A 17,239-nucleotide genomic window follows, 5' to 3' on the forward strand; every position below is an offset into this window, starting at 1 on the left:
TAAATGAATGTTCAATTACGGAGGTAATATTCCTTCCCCCTCTCCCCCCCCCCCCCCCCCCCGCCCCCAACCTTAAAAAAAATAATCTGTGGTTTTGAGTATCAAAGCGTAATCCTTCTCAGGGCACAGGTCTGTGAAGAGCACGTTTGAAAGAGGAAATGCGCAAGAGATTACATTTTTTTTACCCGCTACATTTTTGGCATTTCTCCCCCAGCTTCATGTTCTTCTCGGACTGGGAGGCGGTGAACGGGGAGCCGGGTCTGGAGCGCGCCTACATGGACGGCAGCAACCGCTACGGGATCATCCGCAGCAAACTGGGCTGGCCGGCTGGGATTACCGTGGACATCCCTGCCCAGCGCGTCTACTGGGTGGACAGCCTATACGACTACCTGGAAACCGCCACCTATGACGGGCTCCATCGGTACAGAGACACCTCAGAAACACAAAGACTGTCTCTCTTGCATTTCTTTTAATCTTGCACTTTGACTTCTGTGTGTAATTAAATGGATGAATGACAGCGAGAATGATTTGAAACGGGGCGACCACCGTTGGCGGTTGCATCAACCTGTCAATCAAGTTCTCTGTACTTATAACTAGGGCTGGGTATCGTGGCCAATTTCCTAAATCGATCCCATTTCCATTCATAAGCTTCTAAATCGATTAATCACTAATCGATTCCATTCGATTCAATCTGCTCTTAAATAATTAAAATGGCTCAACTGTGTTACAAAATACAAATATACTTTCGATATTCTCTTCACCTTAAACAACAGGTTTTAAGTGCAAACTTGTAAATTGGACAGTTTAAACTTGAGCTGTAAACAAAACTTTTTTCAAGTCTCAAAAGTGCAATTTTGAAATTAGAAAGGAATTGCAAGTAAAAGTATACTTGAACTACAACATTCCATCACTGCAAATTTCATTAAGGCAAAAAAAGAAAGAAAAGAAAATCGATCACATGCCCTTTGAATTGATATTGCAAAATTTTAATGAAATCTATCCAAAATCGATTAAATATTTTTTTTTACCCAGCCCTACTTATAACATTACCTCTTATTTTCCTTTCCCCTTCTTTCAGTAAAACGGTGGTTCATGGAGGATCTCTCATCCCGCATCCCTTTGGCCTCTCTCTGTTCGAACACAACGTTTATTACACGGACTGGACCAAGATGGCCGTGATGAAAGCCAACAAATTCAATGACAGAAATCCTCAAGTTGTCTACACCACATCTCAGATCCCGCACGGATTAGCAGTCATTCACAGCCTGAATCAGCCCTATGGTAAGCTGAACTGCTCCATTTATAAACCAAGTATCTGTTTTCATTGGCTTCCTAGTTAACCATTCATTGACTGTCCTTCATTAAAATAGAGATTAAGATCGACCAACATTTGGCAAGAGATCATCTCAATTATGGATATAAATCGATGCCATTTGGTTGAAGCCAACATTAATTTGAGCGCATACATTCTCAGCATGGGTGCCTTCAGCGGGAATTGAACCCCTTACCATGGCAGTGTTAACAAATTCTCAACCAGTGACGCAGGACCACTGTAGTATATTTGCCTCCAGTTTCCCTGAGGTTTGTATGGAAAATAGTGCTTTTTTTCTGTTTTGGTCAAATGTTATTTTTGTTTTTTGCATCCCTAGTATCGAATCCCTGCGGTTTGGGCCGAGGAGGATGTGAGCAGATCTGCGTCCTGAGCCACAGGAGTGACAACGGGGGACTCGGCTACCGCTGCAAATGTCGCATGGGCTTCGACCTGCACGCCGACGGGAAGAGATGCGTCGGTAAGAGAAGCACGTTAGGACCGTGACTCTATAAATACAGGCTTGAAGAGTGATCAGGATGATCTGGAGTTTATGGATCTCCTGGATGTTATGGGTCATCGGGATGATCTGGATGGTACGGATGTTATGGGTCTTCAGGATGTTATGGATGATCTTGATCTTCTGGATGTTATGGGTCTTCAGGATGTTATGGATGATCTTGATCTTCTGGATGTTATGGGTCTTCAGGATGTTATGGATGATCTTGATCTTCTGGATGTTATGGGTCTTCAGGATGTTATGGATGATCTTGATCTTCTGGATGTTATGGGTCTTCAGGATGTTATGGATGATCTTGATCTTCTGGATGTTATGGGTCTTCAGGATGTTATGGATGATCTTGATCTTCTGGATGTTATGGGTCTTCTGGATGTCATGGATGGTCTGGAACAGATGTGATAGATGATCTGGATGTTAGGGATGATCTGGATGGTCTGGATCAGATGTGATAGATGATGTGGATGTGAGGGATGATGTGGATGTTATGGATGGTCTGGATCAGATGTGATAGATGATCTGGATGTTATGGATTTTCTAAATGTTATTGATGGGGTGATCTGGATCAGATGTTGTGGATGTTTCTGGATTGTCTGGATCGGATGTCATGGATGATCTGGGTCTTCTGGATGCCCTCCCCAGGTGTGCGTCAGTTCCTGCTGTTCTCCAGCCAGCTGTCCGTCCGGGGCATCCCCTTCAACCTGTCCACCCAGGAGGACATCATCCTGCCCATCACCGGCCCCCCGTCCTACTTCGTGGGGGTGGACTACAGCTCCGCCGACGACGCCATCTTCTTCTCGGACACGTCCAAGGACATCATCTACAAGCAGAACGTGGACGGCACTGGTAAGGACCTTTCACATCGGCGGGGGTGACCTCCAGTGGGTGACCTCCAGTGTATGGCTTTGAGGGGCAGCATTAGGGGTCTGAGTAACCATAGAATATCTACACCTAGAACTACAAGCATAGAATATTTACACCTAGAACCCACAGAAATAGAATATCTACATCTAGACCTACAATCATAGAATATCTACATCTAGACCCACAACAAAAGAATATCTACATCTAGATCCACAACCCTAGAATATCTACATCTAGACCCACAACAATAGAATATCTACATCTAGATCCACAACCCTAGAATATCTACATCTAGACCCACAACCATAGAAAATCTTCACCTAGACCCAAAACCATAGACTATTGACACCTGAAGCCACAACCTAAGAAATTATACATCTAGACCCACAACCATAGAATATCTACATACACCATGGCCTTTAGAAACCCAGTAGGCTGAATACACACACACACCGATGTTTACAAGCAGTTTGAGGACATCTCTTCTACTTTCCATCTCATCTAGCGATGCCTGCGCCATCTCTGTTAGGGCATGACAGGGGGTGTTTTGTACACCGTGACCCTGAATACTTACAGAACCACAATATGATAATCCCAGCCGTAATCTCGTACCATGGACTATCATGACCGAAGATATTTTTTGTGTTTACGTCGCAGAGTGTAAACCTTCTTCCCAGGAGAGAGCTCTGCCATGTGATTCAATGCAGCTTATTGTGGGAGTAAGAGGTGCTGGAGGTGGGGGGTTGATAAGGCTTACTGATACCGGTGGGAGGGGGGAGGGGAAGGGAGGAGAGGGGAGGGGGGAGGAGGGAACTCAGCACAGTCAGCAGAGAGGAGATCAACTCATCAACAGGTCAAAGTCATGCGGAACACCACTATCTCACCAACACTCACAAATTCACAAACACACAAACATTTCATCTCCTATTTATGCAACTTCTCCCAGAACCAAAGAAACAAGGAAGTACATAACACAAACATGGTCGTTCCCCCTCCCACAAGAAAGGAATATCAGCGGCTCTGATTGGTCCAGTTGTTTTAGGGGCCAGCTCCGGTTGTCGTTGACTACGCGGGGGGAAAATGCAAGCTGACGTTCTATTTATTTAAATGTGTTCCTCTTTCATCTGGGCGAGTTTAACTCCGGCCCCGTCGCTTTGATCCCCACAGGCCGGGAGATACTGGCAGCCAATCGGGTGGAAGGAGTGGAGGACCTGGCCTACGATTGGATCTCTAAGAACCTGTACTGGACGGACCCGCGCTACAGGAGCATATCAGTGATGAGGCTCGCCGACAAGTCCAGGAGGGCCATCGTACGCAACCTGAACAACCCCAGGTCCATCGTGGTGCATCCCGTCCTGGGGTAAATACCCCCTCATTACCCCCCTGATACCCCCTGGAGGAACCACGGGGTCCTCTTACGGATGAATGAAACAGGCTGGGTGATTCATACCTCCCTCCCTCCCTCCCTCCCTCCTTCCCTCCATTCTGTCTCCCTCTCTCTCTCCCTCACTCCCTCCCTCTATCTCCCTCCATCCCTCCCTCACTCCCCCCTCCCTCTCTCCCTCCATCTCTCCCCCCTCCCTCACTCCCTCTCTCCCTCCATCCTGTCTCTCTCTCTCTCTCTCCCTCCCTCCCTCTGTCTCCCTCTCTCCCCCCTCCCTCCCTCCCTCTCTCCCTCCCTCCCTCCATCTCTCTCATGTGTCTAGCCACAATCACTCTGCCGTGTCAGAAAGTGTAAATTAGTATTGTGTCTGGTGCAGAATCAATTGATTCAATAATGATGTTGTAATCATATCGTCATATCCCTAAAGATATCATCCTGTTTGGAGACAACAAGCTAAATGTGAGCTAAACTGGCCCCTTCCCACCTGATGGTTTCCGTATTGAATTAGTACGGTAATACTCAGACCATTCATAAAGTGTTCCCACACAAACCCCCCCCCAAGCTGACAAGCGCAGTCCGTATTTAGAACAGGTTATTTCCAATTGCTACAAAGTCGTAAGAACTCTTGGTCCAACAGCCCAGATTAGTCCAGAGTGAAGGTCGGTATTGTGGTGAACACTAAGTAGCTGCTTTAGCCGGGAAAAGGACATAGAAAGCAGTGCTGCTTAGCAGAATTCTCTGTCTATCTTCAGCAAAAGTTGGAAATTGTATCTATCTAAGAAACATGTAGAACAACACTGACCAGCGATGATAAACAATCCCATTGTCTGTGTTTCCCCACAGGTATATTTTCTGGACAGACTGGTATCGTCCGGCTAAGATTATGAGGGCATGGTGTGATGGATCACATGCTCTCTCCATTGTCAACACCACCCTGGGCTGGCCCAACGGACTGGCCATCGACTGGAGGTAAGCCCCGTGTTCTGGACTCCCAGAAACCCGTCCGTATCCCTCAGGCGTCACTGTCATTAAGTTCAAATTTAGTTCAGCTTTATTTATATATATGAATGTTAACATCCAAGGATTTCATTATGTTATTGCCGCAATTACGTGCTTGTGGGAGGTTGGGTGTAGGGGATCATGATTGGGATAACATCACTTTGTTGGTCATTCTTCAGGGGCCTTGAGTCTATTAATGGAGGGGATTAGTCTGATCAATCAAATACTCTGAAGTCATTCATTAATTTGTCCGTTCTCCCTCCCCCTCTCCCTCCCTCACCCCCTCTCTCACTCACTCCCTCTCCCCCTCTCCCTCCTTCCATCCCTCTCTACTGCCCCCCTCTCTCCTTCCCTCCCCCTCTCCCTCCCTCCTTCTCTCCCTTTCTCCCATCCTCCCCCTCTCCCTCCCTTCCTCTCTCCTTCCCTCCCCCCTCCCTCTCTCCCTCCCTCCCCCCTCCCTCTCCCCCCCCCCCTCTCTCCCTCCCTCTCCCCCTCTCCCTCCCCCCTCCCTCCCTCTCTCCCTCCCTCCCTCCCACCCTCCCTCTCTCCCTCCCTCCCTCCACCCTCCCTCTCTCTCTCCCTCCCTCCCTCCCCCTCTCCCTCCCTCCCTCTCTCCCTCCAGTGCCAATCGTCTCTACTGGGTCGATGCCTTCTTCGACAAAATCGAGCACAGCGGCTTCGACGGGCGGAGCCGTCAGTCTCTGGGCCGCGTCGCCCAGATGTCCCACCCCTTCGGCCTCACCATCTTCGAAGGTATTCAGCGCGGCTCGCCCCCATTGTCCCGCGGTCCGCATGAGTGTCCCCGCCGCTCGCGTTTCATTAGTACGAGTCATTGTCGAACCCCGCGTCACGCGTCGGTGATTTGGGGTTTGGGTTTGGGGGGTGGCGGCGACGACGGAGTTGCTGACATCGGAGCCCCCGATAGCGTTGGGCGATGAGGGACGAGAGTCGTTAAGGCTAAAGTGTCCCTTCCCCCCCCCCTCCCCCCCAGACTATGCATACTTCACCGACTGGCGCCTGGGCGGCATCGTGAGGGTGCGGAAGTCGGACGGCGGGGAGCTGGTGGTGATCCGGAGGGGCATCAGCCACATCATGCACGTCAAGTCCTTCAACTCCCTCACGCAGACCGGTCAGTGGCCCTCTCTCTCTCTCTCTCCCACTCACTTGTTCATTAACTCTCTTTCTCATTTTCACTCTCATTCTCTTTCTCTATCTCTCTCTCTCCCTCACCATCTTTCTCTTTCTGTCACTCTCTCCCTCTCTGTAACTCTCTCTTTCATTATCTTTCTCCTTAGCTCTCTCTCTCTATCTCTCTCACCATCTTTCGCTCTCTTTCACTATATTTTTCTTTCGGTCTCTCTCTCTCTCTCTCTCTCTCTCTCTCTCTCTCTCTCTCTCTCTCTCTCTCTCTCTCTCTCTCTCTCTCTCTCTCTCTCTCTCTCTCTCTCTCTCTCTCTCTCTCTCTCTCCCTCTCCCTCTCCCTCTCTCCATCACGAGCTCACTCACCTGTATCCGCGGGTGGCAGCCCTCCCACCCGTCCATCACCCCCCCCCTCCCTCCTCTCTCCCTCTAATTATCCCGCCCCTCCTCAGGTTCCAACCTCTGCGACCGGGCGACCAACCCCAACGGGGACTGCAGCCACTTCTGCTTCCCGGCGCCGGACTCGGGCCGCGTGTGTGGCTGTCCCTACGGCATGAGGCTGGCGCCCGACCAGCAGGCCTGCCTGGAGGACCCCTCCAACGAGCCCCCCGCGCTGCAGTGCGGCGCCAACGCCTTCTCCTGCCTCAACGGCAGATGCGTGCCCAGCGGCTACCGGTGCGACGGCGTGGACGACTGCCACGACGACAGCGACGAGTCCGGCTGCGGCCTTCAGAGTAAACAAGCTTTTTGTTTGTGTCGTCGTTGTTGTTGTTGTTGCTATCGGTCCGCACAGTGAATGGAATACATCAACCGCGGCGGACAATCTGTACACTATGAATGTATTTATGTCAATTAGGGCACCCATTGCGTCGCTGATCATCCCCCACTCTGAAAGAAGGAACCCGCACTCTGCGTTCCTCCCTTGCTAATTAAGGGAGTTTTTTCTCGTCCTCTCGGGGGCTAGGGTCAGGGAGGGTCTCATAGATATACGGCCTGTTAAGCCCTTTGAGACTGGACCTGTTATTAAAAACTAGACAAATATAATATAATGTAATGTCATTGAATTGAATTGAACACACCTCTCCTCGGTTCCAGACACAACTGCCAAAAGGGGCTGACAGTAGTCATAATAAAATAATAATACATTTAATTTAGAGGCGCCTTTCAAGACACCCAAGGTCACCTTACAGAGCATATAGTCATCATAAATAAAAGACATTGTGGAAAAAAAATAAACAAATAAATAAACATAATAAATAAAAAATAAATAAAACAAAAACAAGACAAAACAAAACAAACAAACAATCAGAACAGTGATCAGTTAGACGTTGTGTGCGAGTTTGAACAGGTGAGTTCGCCTCGTCATGGCCTCTTGCCCACTGGGGGCTAGGGTCAGGAGGGTGTCATAAATATACGGCCTGTTAAGCCCTTTGAGACTGGACCTGGGATTAAGGGCTATACAAATAAAATTGATTGATTGAAAGTAAAGTAAAGTAGACTGAGATGAAGTGAAGTGAAGTGAAGTGAAGTGAATTGAAGTTACTGAACTGAACTGAACTGACCCGACCTGAACGCCTGTCTCCCCCGTTCCAGACACCACCTGCTCCCCGTCCGCCTTCACCTGCGCCAGCCGGCAGTGCGTCCCGGCGCGCTGGCGCTGCGACGGTCACAGCGACTGCTTCGACGGCAGCGACGAGCGGGGCTGCCCCACCCAGACGCCCGGCACCTGCCCCGCGGGGCACTTCACCTGCGGGAACCACCGCTGCGTGCCGCTCACCTGGCGCTGCGACACGGACAACGACTGCGGCGACGGCTCGGACGAGGCCGGCTGCAGTGAGTTTGCGGGGGAATTAGCGTTAGCATTAGCGGTTCAACTGTAACCTTACTTTATATATATTTATACTACACATACTATATGCTATACATGTTTCAGTACCTGAAAAGGCTTTGTCATCTATTAATAATAAATAAACAAAGAAGAGAAGGAACGAAGAGCTAGCTTACCGTTAGCATAACGGTATTTTTCATTAATCCGTGGTAGAGCTTGTCCAGTTGATAGTAAGGCTACCGGTAGGGAAGGGAGGCAAAGACCCTTACACCTGTCCTTTGTATTTTAACTATGACATATTATAATGTACCAGATTAGCCTCTGACCGTTGCTTGTGTTGACAGACCTGTCGACCACGTGCCACCCCGAGCAGTTCCAGTGTCCGGACCACCGGTGCATCGCCCCCCTCTACGTCTGCGACGGGGACAGGGACTGCGTGGACGGGGCCGACGAAAAGAACTGTCGTAAGGGGCTTTTATTTTGGGAATAGTAGAAAGATCTGAGAAGTTAGCTGATCTTCGTAGCTGAGCTTCACTGAAAGATATCGGAGGGATCGTTCAACCATTGACATCCATCTGTGAAGCTGTGGAGCTCACCACTGACCGCCTTGTTTCCCTCCTGCTTCAGTCTACAACTGCACGGCCGGCGAGTTCAAGTGTGCCAACGGCCACCAGTGCGTCAACTCGTTCTACCGCTGCGACGGGGTCTCCGACTGCAACGACCGCTCCGACGAGGCCGGCTGTCGTAAGTCATGACGATTTTTACCAGCCACTCGTATTGTGATTATAACGCATACCGATTACTTTTATACCTTTTGTGTTTGGTTATCAAGCAGATACTGTCATCTAAGGTTTGATTCTAATGTGTACGTTTCATGTTTTAGATACATGTTATTTTGAAACTAGAGCAAGTTAATCAATTTGCTCTAGGATGCGCACAGATTACGGTGCAGGAATCGAACCCAGAACCTTTTGTCCGGGACTCAAACTCTCTTGCGTACCGGATAAAAAAACAAAGTTCAGGAGCGCTTTAGCGTCCTCATCGCTGACCCCTGACCCCTGACCCCTGACCTCTGACCTCCCCCCCCCCCCCAGCCACGCGGCCTCCCGGCATGTGCCACCACGAGACGGAGTTCCAGTGCCAGGCGGACGGGGGCTGCGTGCCGGCCACCTGGGAGTGCGACGGCCACCCCGACTGCGAGGACGGCTCGGACGAGCACCACGCCTGCCCGCCACGCACCTGCCCCGCCGCCCTCCACCGCTGCGACAACGGCAACTGCGTGCTGCTCAGCTGGCTCTGCGACGGCGACAACGACTGCCGGGACATGAGCGACGAGCGCGAATGCCCCACGCCGGCCTTCCGCTGCCCCGGCTGGCAGTGGCAGTGCCCGGGGCACAGCGTGTGCGTCAACCTGACCCGGGTCTGCGACAACACGCCCGACTGCCCCAACGGCGCGGACGAGTCGCCCCTCTGCAGTAAGTGTCCCGTCCCGCTTCCGGCCCGTGGGCCCGGGGCAGACGCCTCGACCTCCTTGACCGTGGTCGGGTTGAAATCGCACCGCACACGTTTTGTGTCGTTGTCCTGTGTCTCACTCAATGCTGTAAACTTCTCAATTGAACAGACGATGTGATTTGACTTTATGACGTTCGCTTTCATTGATTCGATGATTGCTCTCTAATTGTTTCCAGATTAATTACACACACAATTTCACACCAGAAACATGTACTGTTTTGTCTTGTTTTGTCTTGAATGTGTGTTTCACTTGTTTCTTCAAAATCGGCCATGTCTGTGTGTGCGTGTGTGCTTGATTTGCCCTGTAATAACCTGACAATGATCTGTGATTCTCCCTCTCCTCCCCTCCTTTCTGCTCTCAGACGAGCCTTTACCAGGTAGGAACACAACCTCAATCATCCACTAAGCTCTCCTACCTAGCCTTGATTACCCCTCCTCTCACCCAGAGCCTGATTTAGTACTGATAGAAGCACTGTTGTTCTTACTTGATCTGCAGATAATGATAGAAAGTAGTTGGCATAGGATGGTTAAGGCTGAAATTGAGCTTGTTAACATGCAGTAGTCTTCAACCTGCAGTTCCACAGTAATACTTTGGAATTGTATATTTGAATGATAAATTAATAACCCTGTAGCAAACTTAATTTCCTAGTTTAGTTACAGCTAATACGATGTTTACCGACCGTGATATATAACAAAGATAAGCAATGCCATCCAGGTCATTAAAGACCTGTGCTTTTCACACACAGTCCTCTCCACCTTGTAACTCATCCTCCCCTCTCCTCTCCTCAGACCAGGAGAGCTGCTCGGACAACAACGCCGGCTGCACCCACGGGTGTATCCAGGGCCCTTTCGGGGCCCAGTGCACCTGCCCCCTGGGCTACCAGCTGAGCAACGACTCCAAGACGTGCGAGGACCTGGACGAGTGCGACCCGCCCGGCCTGTGCAGCCAGAGCTGCTTCAACGAGAGAGGCTCGTTCCGCTGCAGCTGTCTGGACGGCTACACCCTGGAGGGGGACCAGCGCACCTGCAAGGCCTCAGGTGAGGGGGGGGACGCTGAGGCTGAATCCTGGGCAGTAAAGGCTTTTGGTTCCACGTCGATGCAACGCAATGACCACGCAGACGCTCCGACACAGTCGTGAACCGTGACATTTTTGGGAGGCGCGCGTCAGGCCCTTGCGCTGGACGCAAGGAGGGTTCCGCAAGGACGTAACGGGTCTGTAAAGCGCCTTGCGTTGCATCGACGTCCTACCATAACTCTACCTTTACTCAGGAAGGTAGGAGGCGAGCTCGACTAGAGGTTGAAGCATAATAGCCCAAATCCTCCCGGGTTCTCTATCTTCTGCCTCCCCTGAAAGGCTGGCTGTAGGGTTGCATCGCCGGCATGGCGGTCAGTGTGTGAGTGCGCTGGTTGCCAAAGTGTTTGAACGGCCGTGGTGGCCCTGGGACATCTCTTCATCAATGTATTCTGTTACCGTGCACCCAAAGGACAGGATAAATAATAACATAACAAGTTAATGCGATGATGATGATGATGATGATGATGATGCCATGCTGACATGCTGTCCCATTACCGCCCGGGACATGAAAGACGCGGACGGGGGTGCGGTCGACCCCCAGCGCACCTCCTTGGCCATCTTTTAGCCATGCGGGGTGTAAGCGGTTGGCTTGAATAACCACAGAGGGCCCCCCGAGAATTCCCCCCTGACACATTCCTTTCTCCCCCCCCCCCGGACCCCCCGCCCCCCCCACCGGCCCCTCCCCCCCCGTTCTCTCTCTCTCTCCACACTGCTCTGATTTCCCCGAGATAAGACAAATAACATTTATGTCAGTCACTGGCTGTCGCTGGCGTAATTAGGACATTATCGGCCACAAAGGGGCTGTTTTGTGGGGAGCGTGGCCCTACATGAGCCCCCCTAGCCCGCAGATAACCTCGTTGACAGCCCCCCGTAACACAATAGCGCCATTTATTCAGATAAACACGCAGCACATTCCGCGCCCGCCGCCACGGCGACTCAAGTAGCGTCTCTTATCGATCCCGATCTGCCTTGTTGTCGTATCGTTGCCCGGGGCGATGCGGAACACGCGACCGGCGCTTTTAATTTGAAAGTGGATGTTTGGGGGTTTCCCCTTTGGCAGACTCCCGCCAGGCCTTCCTGCTGGTGGCCAGCCGCAACCAGATCGTCCAGGACGACATCAGCAGCCAGCCCAACGTCATCGCCTCGCTGGTCCGGGACGGGCGCAACATCGTGGCGCTGGACTGGGACTCGGTCAGCGACCGCGTGTTCTGGTCCGACACGAGCCAGGACCGGATCTGGAGCGCCAACCGGAACGGCAGCGACAGGACCGTGGTGAGTCACGGTTAACAAAGCACAGACCTTTTTATTACTATAATGTTACTTTCTTCTTCTTCTTCTTCTTCTTCTTCTTCTTCTTCTTCTTCTTCTTCTTCTTCTTCTTCTTCTTCTTCTTCTTCTTCTTCTTCTCCTATTCATTCATTCATTCTCATTAATTTCTCATCTTGTTCAAGTACGCCTACAGGTTGTGGACATCGGGGATCGAACCCAGTATATTTCAGTTGCGAGTTCAATACCCGAACATAAAAGTAGCGTTCCACTCTGAACGGATGTCATTACGCAGCGTTTCCCTCTGAGCACCACACACCACAAACCCATCTGTGTGAAGGTCACTGAGAACAAGTCTCTCACGGACAGATATTTGACAGCGGGGTGACGGTGACAGAGAGCCTGGCCGTGGACTGGGTGGGCCGCAACCTGTACTGGACCGACTACGTGCTGGAGACCGTCGAGGTGTCCAAGCTGGACGGGACCCACCGCGCAGTGCTGGTCAGCCAGAACGTCACCAACCCCCGAGGCCTGGTGCTGGACCCCAGAGAAAGGTCGGGGATTGGTGTCCATTCTGTGCTTCACCGTGTGTGGGCTTTATTTACGTTTTTGGCAGGCAGCGAGGGCTAACAGTCAAGCTCTGGTGGTTCTATTGTGTTCTATTGTATTGTGTTCTATCCTATTTACAGCATGCAATGTCTTTCATTGACTGTTCTGTTTTTTATTGTCTGCCTGTTCTTTTATTTAACGCTGTGAATCGTGGTTCTCACTGCGGTATTCATTGACCTAAGCTGTGTTATAATCATACATCCAATTTATATATTGCTTTTCTAAATACTCAAAGACGCTTTACAGAGTGAACCCAAAAATGAAATCATTGAATAAGAACGTTTATAAGTACAAAGATAAAAAAAAAGGAGGAAGGGGGGAGAAGGGAAAGAGGTTATGTGGTGAAAGCGATCTTAAAGACGTGGGTTTACTGCAGCGCCGTTGTCGTCAGTGGTCAGCGGTTGTCTTTAAAGGCGCTGTGCAAATGGACTGACCGGGCTCGTCTCACCGCAGTGCCCACCTCATGTTCTGGACGGACTGGGGCCGGAACCCGACCATCGAGCGAGCCAGCATGGACGGGAAGCTGCGTCTCAGCATCGTGAGCACCAAGCTGTACTGGCCCAACGGCCTCACCATCGACTACCCCAACAGCCTGCTGTACTTTGCCGACGCATACTTGGACTTCATCGACTACTGCGACTACGACGGCAACCACAGGAAGCAAGTCCTGGCCAGTGATCTGGTGAGTGCGCCACAGACCCCGTCTCATCACACAACACTGCATCAGTATATACTAGGGCTGTCAAGCGATTAAAATATTTAATCACGATTAATCACATTAATGCCATAGTTAACTCGCGATTAATCGTATTTTTTTTTTCTATATGCTAAATATCCCTTGAATTCTTTGTCCCATTAATTTTTCTAATTTTACTGCTCTTATCAACATGGAGAAGTGCATCAGCTTGCCTTGTGCAAATGTTTTTTTATTGATAACAACATTGGCATATACTGATCAAAACAGGATGGTTAAAAAAAAAAGCCTATAATGCAATTTAACATACAAAGATATGCCTTGAACATAGCAGTCAGGGTACTGCTTCTTTGTTTTGAGCCCAAAAAAAAAAAAATAATAATAATTTTAATAATTTAATTTGCGTTAATCGTGCGTCAAAAAAATGAACGCCGTTAAAATTGGTTTGCGTTAACGCCGTTAATAACGCGTTTAACTGACAGCTCTAGTATATACCAACGATTAGGCACATGAACAGTATGTTTTTAACGTGATCTTGTTTGGCCGGGACTGTAATGAGTGAAATGTGCTTCTTTTCTTCTGCTGCTCTCTATGAAAAGGTACTGCAACATCCCCACGCAATTACCATTTTTGAGGATTTTGTGTATTGGACCGACAGATACGTCAACCGAGTGATCCGAGCCCACAAGTGGCATGGGGAGAACCAGACAGTGATGCTCTACAACCTGCCTCAGCCCATGGGCCTGGTGGCAGTGCACCCAGCCCGGCAACCCGCAGGTAGGGGCAGGGAACCGGGCCGCGTCACGCATCCTTAGCTCGCGAGTTAGAGTACAGTGAGGTCCGCTTGTACACTGGAACAACACTTGGTCAAGTGTTGAGAAGAGGGACAAGGGATGTAAATACAAGCATTTACAATCAATCCTAGGGATGGATACTAACTGGGGATGTGTTCTGTGTGTGTGTGTGTCTGTGTCTGTGTCTGTGTCTGTGTGTCTGTGAATGTGTGTGCGCGTGTCTGTCTGTGTGTCTGTGTGAATGTGTGTGTGTGCGTGTCTGTCTTTGTGTGTGTGTCTGGTTGTGTGTGTGTGTGCGTGTTTGTCTGTGTGTCTGTGTGAATGTGTGTGTGTGCGTGTCTGTCTTTGTGTGTGTGTCTGTGTGTGTGTGTGTGCGTGTCTGTCTGTGTGTCTGTGTGAATGTGTGTGTGTGTGCGTGTCTGTCTGTGTGAATGTGTGTGTGTGTGTGTGTGCATGTCTGTCTGTCTGTGTGTGCGTCTGTCTGCGTGTCTGTGTGTGTGTGTCTGTCTGTGTGTGTGCGTGTCTGTCTTTGTGTGTGTGTCTGTGTGTGTGCATGTCTGTGTGTGTGTGTGTGTGTGTCTGTCTGTGTGTGTGTGCGTGTCTGTCTGTGTGTGTGTGTCTGTCTGTGTGTCTGCGTGTCTGTCTGTGTGTGTGTCTGTCTGTGTGTGTGTGTCTGTCTGTGTGTGTGTGTGTGTCTGTGTCTGTGTGCGTGTCTGTGTGTGTGCCTCCTGCAGGTGTTAACCACTGCGCGGGAAGCCCCTGCACTCACATCTGCCTCCTGTCGGCTGTGGGGCCGTCCTTCTACGCCTGCGCCTGCCCCTCCGGCTGGACGCTGGCCGCCGACCACGTCACCTGTGCCCGAGGTAGCCCCCCCCCCGCGCCCTGGAACCCCCCCCCCCCCCCCGCCCCCGCCCCCCAGGGTGATGAGAGAGGAAGCGGGGGTCAGAGGGGGAAGCTTGATCTAGGAAGTAACACCCAGGCCTCCCTTCAACAGGGAGCACGACTTTTAACATTTTACCAATTTAAATATTTACATGAACAAACTTAAAGTACAAGGACCAACACATTATAAGAAACAGTTGCTGACAGGTGACCCAGTCTGACACTGGCGCGGTGGAAGGCCATTTAAGTGTTATCCGATCTCAAAGAACGGCGATTGTTTCCGTTTTGTTTTTGAGGTGTTTTTAACTGTATGTTAATGAGTCGATTAAGTGAAACGTGAATGAGCTTGGTTTGGTGGTCACATAGTAGACTCACTCACCGTTGAACGGTTTGATTCGGCTTTAGTTCCCGCTGCTAAGTAGAAAGAACCACACAAACCTCTCAAGGTTCCCGGGAGACAATGGACCTTTAATCTAAAGTCTCTGTTGGGCCAGCGGCTGAACCTTTCTCCAGTTTCACCGCCTCCAAGCCAAGCAGAACGCATTCTGTTACCCCCCAGGCCAGTCCTTATCTCAGACTGAGAATCCCTCCCTGGGCTCCCATGTATTTATAACCTTTGATGGCCGAGCTAATCACGTTGACACACATTGACCCAGAATCACCCCAGGCGACCCTGTATCTCACAGTGGACCGCTCTGCTCTGTCCTCCTGGGTCAAACAAACGACCGTTACTGAGAGACAGAGATAGAACATGCGACAAGGGTTCTAGTGCTGAATCCACGTCTGAGAGAGAGAGCATTGTTCTAGAAGGGATCTGCATGTCAGAGTCACTTCCGGTTCAGGATGTGTCATCCAAACGCTGTTCTCTAGAGCTCTGAGACACATCTGAGGAAGGTTCATGCCTCACCCTGAAGCCTGAAGATGTCTGTAACAAGGGTTTATTGGAGTCATTACACGTGGATTAGTTCTCAACAATAACATGGGCAACAGTCCCAAGACACAAACAGACAAGGCACACAAATATATATTTTATGAAGCTATTTAATAAAAACTGTGGCCATGACACCATTCCCTTAGTCACTTGCTGTCCGCCCAGTAACATCTCGCGCCCCAAAGTTTGAGAACCCCAGTACTCCCTGTCTCACCCGTGTAACGTGACGTGTGTGTGTGTCTGGGTTGCAGTGGAAGACCCCTTCCTAGTGGTGGTGAGGGACAGCATCATCTACGGCATCTCCCTGAACCCGGACGACAAGAGCAACGACGCCATGGTCCCCGTGGCGGGCCTGCACAACGGCTACGACGTGGACTTTGACCACAGCGACCACACCGTCTACTGGGTGGAGCACCCAGTAAGTCCCGACCACTCGCAGACCCACGGAGAACTAGAATAGGGTGAAAACGAAACTCAGACGGATTGTGCATGTGTGTGTGTGCGCATATAGTTATTTTTAACAATTGTATTTATTTATGCAGTGCCTACTCAAAATGAGTGACATTCTACCATGATATTAAAGATAGTGTTTGGTATTTTTCCATGTTACACATTTATTCGCTTTTATCGCTCCTCAGGATTATTAGAAAGTCGAGTCGGAATTGTACAATACCTCAAATTGTGTGGAGCACCAAACAACGATAGATTCATGTTTTGGCATGATTGACTAATAGATAATCAAACTTTGAGTCCTAATGTGCATTTTATTCCTTAGGAATAACCAGTTTCTCTCAGGAGTTTCTTTCTACTTTTTGATATTTATTTGGTACATTTGATTTGATGTATCATGAAATAGTTCTGATAGTAACGACGCATTTAAGCGTTGATGGATCCTTACCCGACTCTGCAGAGGAACAATACATTCAGGGGTCTCTCCGACTGTGTCTCCAGGGGGAGATCCACAGAGTGAGGTCTGACGGGACCAACAGGACAGAGTTTGCCCCTGCAGCCATCCTGGGATCTCCTGTAGGTCTGGCCCTGGACTGGATCTCTGAGAACCTCTACTACACCAACCCGTCCGTCCAGTCCATCGAGGTGAGGGACCCCCCCGCTAAGACTGTCCGTTGAAGCAGACACAAACACAAGAGATGTCTGATAAAATGTAATACGAAATTATGATTAACAAAACACATAGTTTACCACATTGCACACATCTAACCTGTGACACTTGAATCTTTACTTTTTGTGTCTTGAAGTTAATATTAATATTTCAGAATCAGAATCAGAATCAGAATCTCTTTATTGTCATTGCACAAAGTGCAACGAAATTGGGGTAGAGGCTCTCAAAATAAGTGCTTTTTAAAACAAATCTAAATGAGAAAAAGGGATATTTTTAAAAAATATATGTAGAATGTAAAAGAACTAGAACAAATA

General features: G+C 49.8%; 1 protein-coding gene across 1 annotated transcript in view; it reads left to right on the forward strand.

Moving 5' to 3' along the window:
* lrp2a (low density lipoprotein receptor-related protein 2a) overlaps positions 1-17,239 on the forward strand; it is a 74,723-nt gene that overhangs the window by 16,352 nt on the left and 41,132 nt on the right. Inside the window, exons 13-33 of the mRNA XM_030342698.1 lie at positions 215-421; positions 1,079-1,281; positions 1,650-1,790; positions 2,469-2,672; positions 3,858-4,050; positions 4,918-5,043; positions 5,696-5,826; positions 6,065-6,202; positions 6,666-6,947; positions 7,807-8,046; positions 8,386-8,505; positions 8,669-8,785; positions 9,136-9,516; positions 10,343-10,591; positions 11,690-11,901; positions 12,265-12,449; positions 12,958-13,186; positions 13,798-13,975; positions 14,727-14,855; positions 16,057-16,223; positions 16,757-16,900. Coding sequence (XP_030198558.1) covers positions 215-421; positions 1,079-1,281; positions 1,650-1,790; positions 2,469-2,672; positions 3,858-4,050; positions 4,918-5,043; positions 5,696-5,826; positions 6,065-6,202; positions 6,666-6,947; positions 7,807-8,046; positions 8,386-8,505; positions 8,669-8,785; positions 9,136-9,516; positions 10,343-10,591; positions 11,690-11,901; positions 12,265-12,449; positions 12,958-13,186; positions 13,798-13,975; positions 14,727-14,855; positions 16,057-16,223; positions 16,757-16,900 — 3,976 coding nt within the window. The remainder of the gene's footprint in view (positions 1-214; positions 422-1,078; positions 1,282-1,649; positions 1,791-2,468; positions 2,673-3,857; positions 4,051-4,917; positions 5,044-5,695; positions 5,827-6,064; positions 6,203-6,665; positions 6,948-7,806; positions 8,047-8,385; positions 8,506-8,668; positions 8,786-9,135; positions 9,517-10,342; positions 10,592-11,689; positions 11,902-12,264; positions 12,450-12,957; positions 13,187-13,797; positions 13,976-14,726; positions 14,856-16,056; positions 16,224-16,756; positions 16,901-17,239) is intronic.

Source organism: Gadus morhua, chromosome 20, assembly GCF_902167405.1.
Source record: "Gadus morhua chromosome 20, gadMor3.0, whole genome shotgun sequence".
Classification (NCBI taxonomy): domain Eukaryota; kingdom Metazoa; phylum Chordata; class Actinopteri; order Gadiformes; family Gadidae; genus Gadus; species Gadus morhua.